At 38.2% G+C, this 9,963-nt stretch overlaps 1 protein-coding gene across 1 annotated transcript; it reads right to left on the reverse strand.

Moving 5' to 3' along the window:
• Positions 1–5,724: 5,724 nt before the first annotated feature.
• On the reverse strand, positions 5,725–7,062 carry LOC135197748 (uncharacterized). Its single transcript, XM_064224816.1, has one exon. It carries the CDS (start codon positions 7,060–7,062, stop codon positions 5,725–5,727), a length of 1,338 nt encoding a protein of 445 aa, XP_064080886.1.
• Positions 7,063–9,963: the final 2,901 nt, after the last annotated feature.

A 9,963-nucleotide genomic window follows, 5' to 3' on the forward strand; every position in this document is an offset into this window, starting at 1 on the left:
TTCGGCGTACTTTTTACTTGTTCCCATTCTTCCTCGCCGTGAAATGGCCGAACAAAATTTGAGTTTTGTGTGATTTAGTCATCACAGAATACGACGGTAACTTTAACTTTGAAGGACTGTAACCTTTATTTTGCCTCCAGCAATAATACTGGTTTTGGTAAGACCGTTACTGTAGAGATTGGCTGATTGATTATGTCTATTAAAACTGGCGTCAAACATTTAGGTTACTGACGTCGTAATAAATTCAAATAAAAAAACTAAAAATAAATCAGTAATATTAAAAAGAAGTGCCTATAAAAATATCTAAAAAATACATATTTTTATAATCATATTTGTTCGAATATATTATCAATACTCACTTACGTTTTATATGTAGAGAATTAGGTTGAAATTCAGTACCAAGAAGACTTGCATTTTCTCAGTGATCTTGAGCATCGTGCAACTCATTCTTAGCGCGATGCAATGGGCGTTGAAGGTCACAGTTCATATCATACATTTTACAAATTCCCAGTATTTCCTTTGATTTGTTATCCTCATGACATGTTTATATCATTTTTGTGAATTGGATACCAATACCAATGATTTTTAGGATCGTACAGTAGCCTATGAATATCTTCATTAAAAAAAAACTATAATCTAACGAGTCAATGAAATGGGAAAGTAAATCCACAGTAGTATGCCTGTTTGATATTTTTTAATATACACAGCAGATATATACATAAATATATATATATATATATATATATATATATATATATATATATATATATATATATATATATTGTTATGAACTTCACGATGGTCTGAAGTTAAGGTTCTTTTGGACCTGATATTTCAGATCAGTACCACAAAAAGAGTATGATCCCTGACAAACCAACACTTAAAAGAGTACAATCTCAGAGAGGATACACCAAACCACAAACTAAAAATTAACAATAATTTATTTCTTAAAAATCAACACAACAAAAGAATCCCTCTGAAAACTGAATAATGGGGGAAAAAGCACAACAAGCACATACAATACCAAATCAGTCACTTCTTCAATCGCCTACCTAACTATCATGCGAGGAATAAGAGAAAGTAAACAGTGGAAGTAAGAAAAACACTCTTTCCCTAGCATACGATAGATGGAGATTCAAAAGGGGAGAAAACCTTAACCTATATCCTAACCTAAATCTTCACAAATCAGTTTTAACAAAGTACATTGTACTAAATACATACTCAGATAACAGTATAAAATATGAATAACTCAATAAGTCGAGTCCATAAAGTAACACTCAAAACTCTCCAAGGACGTCTTTATATAGTTAAATGCCGACGCTGACGCACACTTATTTTCGAGTAAAAGACGTCTTTACTAAATAAGGGGTTGCTGCTCCATCACATGAAGAAAATAAATTAATAATGTTAATAATAATAAAGTGGGCTTACTCTTCTCCGCCACTAGAGGGCCTCCTCACGACTCCAAGGGCGCAGTGTTCAGGCAGAGGCAGGAGTAAAGGGCGTATAATACGCTCGCACTACGGGCCATTCACGAGAGCAAATGCTGAGCTCTCCTCCAACAATAAAGGGCAGTAGAAATCTCCGGTGAGGCACAAAGTCTAAGCCTCCAACAACAGGCCCCAAGCAATCCAGCTTCGGACAAAGGGCACGAGCACACAGGGTCACTCTCGAGTGATGCAATACGATGCAGGTGTGCAAAAGGAAGTATCCTGTACCCAAAATACGTGCACTGCCGTTGACTGCCAAAAATACAACACACTGGTCCTTCTATGGTGGAGCCGAGTACAGAACTCTTGCACTAATGCCACAAGGCCCCCTCGAAAACTCCGGGAGAGGGTCAAAATATGACGTGGCACAGACGACGGAAGCCAAATCACCATCACAAACATGAAAAAAAAGAAACAAACTTCATGGGCGGAGTACCAATATAAACTAATAACAACCATTAAGGAGAGGCAAAAGACCCATATCCAGTGTTCAGAGAGAATGTCAAAAGAAACTGGATTAAACTAGAAAAACTTACGTTAAAAAGGGGCCATCAAAACTGAATAAATTACGTTAATTTATAATACCATCCCCACCAAAAGGATTTTTTTTTTTTTTTTTTTTTTTGTTTTTTTTTTTTTTTTTTTTTTAGGTCAAAAACTAAAATGGCAAAACTTAAATTGATTATTTCAAATACTCAAATTAGTTACTTTAAATACTAGAAATAAATCAAATAACTAATACAGAGCAAACAATAGAAATTAAACCAAAACCTGGAAAGGAAAAGTCAGTAATACCTAACCTAGAGACCAAACTACAGCCTACTCCCTACTCTTAAAAAGACCTAGATAAAACATCTGGTATAACATTATCCTTCCCTGCTATATGCCTAATTTGAAGGTCATATTCCTGCAAAAAGAGACTCCACCTAAGCAACCTCATATTTTTGTCCTTAAACCGTTGGATAAACACTAGAGGATTATGGTCTGTGTAGACCATAATAGGATGAAGTGATGAACTCAAATAAACTGAAAAATGAGTTATAGCTTTTATTAAACATAAGGCTTCTTTTTCAATAGTTGAATATCTCGTCTCTGCCGGTGATAACTTCCTCGAAAAGTAAGCGACGGGGTGAACCATCCCTGCATCATCCTCCTGGAGAAGAACCGCTCCAAGTCCCATGTCACTCGCATCTGTCGCTAATCTGAAGGGGAGATCAAAATTTGGAGATTGCAGCAAAGGATAATTAGTCAAGACTGCCTTTAACTTTTACAAGGCTTCTTGGCACTCCTTGGACCATACAAACCTTACTCCTTTCTTTAATAAATTTGTTAAAGAAGTTGCAATTTCAGAGAAGTTCTTTATAAACTTCCTGTAGTACCCAACCATTCCTAGGAACCTCCTAACCCCTCTCCTATTTTGAGGAGCAGGAAAGCTAGCTACAGCCTCTACATTAGCTTTCTTAGGAGCAACTTTGCCCAGACCTACCTCATGTCCAAGATATAAAACCGTGGCCTGAGCAAAATCACTCTTCTTCAAGTTAACTACCAAACCGGCTTCCTCAAAGCCTTAAACAAAGCTTCAAGTCTTACCAAATGAGACTCCCAATCATCACTATATATAACCAAATCATCAATATACACGACGCACCCTTCCAAATCCTGAGTGATACGATTCATCAGTCTTTGGAAGGTGGCAGCCGCATTCTTCATTCCGAAGGGCATAACTTTGCATTCATATAAACCGTCACCTGTAACAAAAGCAGAAATTTCCCTCGCTCGAGGGGAAAGACCAACCTGCCAATTTTTTTCCTACCCTTTCAGCAAATCTAGCTTTGTAATAAACTTGGCAGACCCAATTCGGTCGATACAATCTTCCACCCTCGGCAAGGGAAAAGAATCTGTCTTGGTCATCTCATTGACCTTCCTGTAATCAAAGCAAAGTCGGTGTTGGCCTCCTTCCTTCTTAACCAACACGACCGGGGAACTCCAAGGACTACAACTTGGTTTAATTAAATCATGGTCTAACATATAGCGGACCTCCTCCTGAACAATCTTCTTCTTGACAGGGTTAAGCCTATATGGGCACTGTTTAATGGGCTTAGCGTCCCCAACGTCCACGTCGTGGTCCAAAACATTCGTTCTACCTGGCGCGTCCTGAAACAAATCTTTATACCTGTGGATAATATCAATTAAAGCTTCTGATTTCTCAGAATTCAAATGCTGAAATTTAATATCAATGTTATTTAAAATATCGGAATTACTTGACAAAGCATCAGGATTAACAGACATTTTCTTGTTAACCATAGGATTCTCATCTACCTCTACAGACACTACTGCAATTGCATCTACTACTACTGGTTCTATTTCCTGACCTGTCTAACATCTCTACTAATAAAAGGCTTTAATCATATTTACATGACAAATACGAGAATTTCGTCTCCTACCAGGAGTTTCAATCAAATAATTTACATCATTAATCTTTTTCAGCACCCTCCATGGGCCTGAAAACTGAGCTTCAGTGGGTTACCTGGTTTTATAATGGGGGCACACACAGTTAAAACTAATACACACGATCTCCAGGCTTAAAGATACGAACCTTGGTACCAATGTCATAATTAGACTTCATTACAGACTGACTTTTATGCAAATTCTCTTGAGCAAAATCCCAAGCTCTCCTCAGTTTCCCCTGTAAATTAGAAACATAATCTAATACATTAACTTCAGGTGTCTCTCCTTCCCAATGTTCTCTTACCACATCAAGAGGACCGTGTATACTATGGGCAAATACAAGTTCGAAAGGAGAGAAACCCAAAGACTCATTAGGTACAGACCGTATAGCAAATAGGGCATAAGGAACCTCCTTATCCCACTCATTACCTGTTTCATAACAAAACTTCTTTAATACAGACTTCAGAGTCTGGTGGAACCTTTCCACTTGACCCTGACTTTCTGGGTGGTAAGGAGAAGAGGTAACATGATTAACACCAAGTTCAACCATTTTCTTTCTAAAAAACTTACTTGTAAAGTTTGTGCCACAGTCTGACTGTAAAACCTTTGGAATGCCGAATCTAGTGAAAAATCCAATTAATGCTTCCACCACCTTCTCACCCCGAATACTCCTCAGAGGGATAGCCTCAGGAAAACGCGTCACCCTATCAACCATGGTTAGCAGATATTCATTACCTCCGCGCGTCCGCGGAAGAGGGCCCACTACATCTATAACTACCTCCTTGAAAGGTTCACCTACTGAGGGAATGGGAATAAGAGGGGCTTTAGGGATCTTTTGATTCGGTTTCCCTACAATCTGACACACTTTACAAGATAATACATGTTTCTTAACCTCACGGCGCATCTGGGGCCAAAAGAAATGCCGTGCCAATTTCTGAAAGGTCTTCCTAACCCCGAAATGACCAGCGAGGTTATGTTCATGACTAAAATATAACAACTTACTCCTATACCTTTCCGGCACAACCAGCTGCCGAATTACCTCTACCTGGTCAGCAGGTGCATTAACTGACCTACTCACACGGTAGAGCAAACCTTCTTGTTTCATAAATACAGGTTTAGAAAGATCACTACCATCACTAAGTTCTAAATGATTGAATTCATTTCCTTGGGCTTCCTTAAAAACTTTTGCATTCCAATTTATGCCCTGAAAAGATACATTATTATGGCCCTGAAAAGATAAATTATTATCATTATTATCAATGTCAACATCATTATCATTATTAACTCCAGTCACAATGTCAGTCACTTGTCCATTAATTAACTCAGCATCGAGTTCTACCTCCGCGAGGTCAACCTCTTTGGACCGAGAACGCGTCACCACAGACACAGGATTCAACGAATCATCTATGCTTATCTGGTCACCTGCCAGGTCTACCAAAGTCAAAATAGGGAATACGTCACATTCAGCCTCGGCGGCTAAATCATTGGCAAATATAATGTCTACATCAGGAATAGGCAAAGTATCTACTATGGCCAAATTAACCATACCCTGAAAATTCTTAGTCTTCAAATATAACTCTTCCAGTGGATACGAGGCCACCGTATCAGGAAATCCACCCAACAAGACAAAGTTCTTATTCTTAAAGACAACACCTTCGGGAACTGACCTCCGCAATATCAACGACTGAGCGGCACCTGTGTCTCTTAAAATCTTCACACAACGACCAATTTGCATAGCGCTATCAACATAGACGGAACCATCAGATATATACTTATCAAATCTTAGTCATTTTGACTCCTCCCTTTGCGGTTGTTCCGCCGATACCAATGTCACGGGTTCTTTATTCTTTTCAAAAAATTTACGGCGCGCAAAGCAATCTGCCTTAAAATGTCCACGGCGGTGGCACCAAAAACAAACTACATCGGACCTCGAGGACCTACTATCATTACTACTACTACCATTCCTACTGCTATTTACGAAACTACGTGCTTCGCTACCATTACTCTTATTGTCATTTTCATTCTTGCTCTTTCTTCGGTCACCCACCGAACTGTCAATAAAGGTACCATGACCTGACTGATTCCGGTTATTCCCCCTCCAACCGTTACCTCGAGGAGGGAACCTCTTACCACTAACCTCTTTCACACAGTCCTGACGATGAGCAAGGGAATACTCATCAGAAGCGATAGCGATCTCTTGAAGAGAATCCAATTTAAGTTCATCTAAATGAATTTTTAGTTCTCTAGCAACCATTCTTTTGAACTCTTCGACTAAAATTAATTCTTTTAATTTTTCGAAAGAGTCAGTCTCCTTAGACTTAAGCCAATCATCAAGGAATTGTTCCTTTCTCCTCGCAAACTCAACAAAAGTCATACCGGGTTCTTTCTTAAGGTTACGGAACTTCTGTCGATAGGCCTCCGGAACCAAATCATATGCCTTAAGGATAATGGCCTTGACAGAATCATAATCAGCCGACAGATCCTCGCTTAAAGTGTTATATACCCTCTGAGCCTTCCCTTTTAATTTGCACTGAACCATAGTGGTCCACATATCCTTGGGCCAAGACAATTTCCTTGCTATTCGTTCAAACGAAATAAAGAAATCAGGAACATCTTCCTCATCGAATACTGGCATTAACTTCAAAGCACTCATTAGCTCAAAACGATTATAGTTGTTATTATTATTATTATCACTATTATTATTATTGTTAAACTCACGCATTCGCAACTCAAATTTTCGCTCTTTTTCGCGCTCTTCCGCCCTCAATTGCAAAGTTTTATATTCCATCTCTTTAAGCTTAAACTCCTGAGAAAGGATACTCAACCTTAATTTGCTCACCTCCTGGCTACCTGAATCCCCTAACTCCTCGTCACTACCATTGTTTACAAAATCTGGATCACCAGACGTTACTGCTTCCTTTGCATTACCTTTACTACTCTTAATAGCTTTAAGGACCTCACGTAACAATTGACCCTTCCTAATGTCTGTTGGTAATCCTAAGTTCAAGTACTCTGCTAAACACCACAACTCATCTCTTTTAAGATCAAAGATTTCCTCCTCCCAGTCGGACCTAGCTAAAAATAGCGCTGCCGCTTCCTCAAATTTATCCCCTACTAAAGGCATCTTCCTAAACCAAGGCAAAAGTAACAAAAGAACAAATAGGTTAATTTTCCCCAACTGCCTAATTCTCCCGATCACACCTCTCCAAGAAAAACTCCCAAAGGTTGGAATGTCAGTCAGGATCCTGTTACACGGTCGCCAATTTTTGTTATGAACTTCACGATGGTCTGAAGTTAAGGTTCTTTTGGACCTGATATTTCAGATCAGTACCACAAAAAGAGTATGATCCCTGACAAACCAACACTTAAAAGAGTACAATCTCAGAGAGGATACACCAAACCACAAACTAAAAATTAACAATAATTTATTTCTTAAAAATCAACACAACAAAAGAACCCCTCTGAAAACTGAATAATGGGGGGAAAAGCACAACAAGCACATACAATACCAAATCAGTCACTTCTTCAATCGCCTACCTAACTATCATGCGAGGAATAAGAGAAAGTAAACAGTGGAAGTAAGAAAAACACTCTTTCCCTAGCATACGATAGATGGAGATTCAAAAGGGGAGAAAACCTTAACCTATATCCTAACCTAAATCTTCACAAATCAGTTTTAACAAAGTACATTGTACTAAATACATACTCAGATAACAGTATAAAATATGAATAACTCAATAAGTCGAGTCCATAAAGTAACACTCAAAACTCTCCAAGGACGTCTTTATATAGTTAAATGCCGACGCTGACGCACACTTATTTTCGAGTAAAAGACGTCTTTACTAAATAAGGGGTTGCTGCTCCATCACATGAAGAAAATAAATTAATAATGTTAATAATAATAAAGTGGGCTTACTCTTCTCCGCCACTAGAGGGCCTCCTCACGACTCCAAGGGCGCAGTGTTCAGGCAGAGGCAGGAGTAAAGGGCGTATAATACGCTCGCACTACGGACCATTCACGAGACAAATGCTGAGCTCTCCTCCAACAATAAAGGGCAGTAGAAATCTCCGGTGAGGCACAAAGTCTAAGCCTCCAACAACAGGCCCCAAGCAATCCAGCTTCGGACAAAGGGCACGAGCACACAGGGTCACTCTCGAGTGATGCAATACGATGCAGGTGTGCAAAAGGAAGTATCCTGTACCCAAAATACGTGCACTGCCGTTGACTGCCAAAAATACAACACACTGGTCCTTCTATGGTGGAGCCGAGTACAGAACTCTTGCACTAATGCCACAAGGCCCCCTCGAAAACTCCGGGAGAGGGTCAAAATATGACGTGGCACAGACGACGGAAGCCAAATTACCATCACAAACATGAAAAAAAAGAAACAAACTTCATGGGCGGAGTACCAATATAAACTAATAACAACCATTAATGAGAGGCAAAAGACCCATATCCAGTGTTCAGAAGAAATGTTCAAAATAAGAAACTGGATTAAACTAGAAAAACTTACGTTAAAAAGGGGCCATCAAAACTGAATAAATTACGTTAATTTATAATAATAATATATATAGTATATATATATATATATATATATATGTATATATATAAATGATAATATATATATATATCTATATATATATATATATATTATATATATATATATATATATATATATGTATAATAGATAATCAAACCAGCATCCTACTGTGGATTTGCTTTCCAATATCTTGACTATTGTCTATCTATCAGCTTGAAAACCTGAGCACAATTATCTATGATTTCTGAACTTCAAATGTTCAGTCTTCAAACGGTAGAAATCTGATTTCAACAATATTTCAGTAGAGACTTGTTTGATTTTCAATCGCTTCTGTTTTGTCCTATAAATTTGCAAAAGGACAAAGGCCATCTTGAAGACTTTATCATTCCTAAGGAAAAGAAGATGGGTCATTTTGACCATCTAGAATTAAAGCCTTGGTAAAATATTGCCAATAGCCACCAAAGGGTCCATCAGATTACCAAGGATATTTAAAAGAACAAGTCAAAACTAAACAATAATATGATTCAAATCCCATTTGAAAAACATTAAGGATTTTTAACTTATTTACACATCCTTATTAAATCATTACTTGTCTTGTATCTATGATAATTTCACATATTTTCATTGCTGGACATATTTTTGTATCATTCACTATACATTACAAAGCATAGGAAAAATGAAAAAAATTTTGATTAGCGAAAAACATAACGAGTAAATGTGCTATATAAAAGGTGGTTTCTGTCTGTCTGTTTGTTTGTCTGTTTGTGTGTTTGTTACGCACGCCCAGACTATGAAAGTTGGGCTACCAAATTTCTACCATAGACTCCCCCTCCACCCCCTCCCACCCCCCTCTCCGCGGGAGATTTTAGTCAAAATCTGAAACTCGAGGGCCGTTTCTAAGGGAGATTTAACCCCTCTTTTTCATAACCCCTCATTTTTTACAACTTTCAGAGTTGACGGCAAACTCTTCAGATTTTTCACAACTTCTTTGGCTTGACAGGATCCCAAGTGAATACTTACTTTAGAAGTGATAAATAATCCGTCCTGTCGGGGTTGTCATCACGGACAGCATGCCCCTTTTTATCCCGAGCAACGCCGGGTACAGCAGCTAGTTCTCAATAAACCTAAAGAGCAAAGAGGGTAATCACACAGCTTCGTTAACTTGCTGTTACGTTTTCCTACCAACAGTATTAGTATACATTTTTTAAAACCCACAGAGCCTCACGAGTAAAGCACACATAAATATCCTAAACCAAATAAAAGAATATTTGGGATGAGAACTTGATGCTGCTCATAATAGCTCATAAGATAACAGATCTTCTTTGTTCGATCTATTGACATCACGTGTTAGAAAATAAGGTAAATGATCTCATTCAGCTTTCCTTTACAAATTTTACAAACGGTTGTTAAAGGGTTGCTTTGTACGATACAGTTTTATCTCTTCCCTCATCGCCCATTTAAAACTGAACAAAGTAATAAGCCTT

This window comes from Macrobrachium nipponense, chromosome 23 (assembly GCF_015104395.2).
Source record: "Macrobrachium nipponense isolate FS-2020 chromosome 23, ASM1510439v2, whole genome shotgun sequence".
Lineage (NCBI taxonomy): Eukaryota > Metazoa > Arthropoda > Malacostraca > Decapoda > Palaemonidae > Macrobrachium > Macrobrachium nipponense.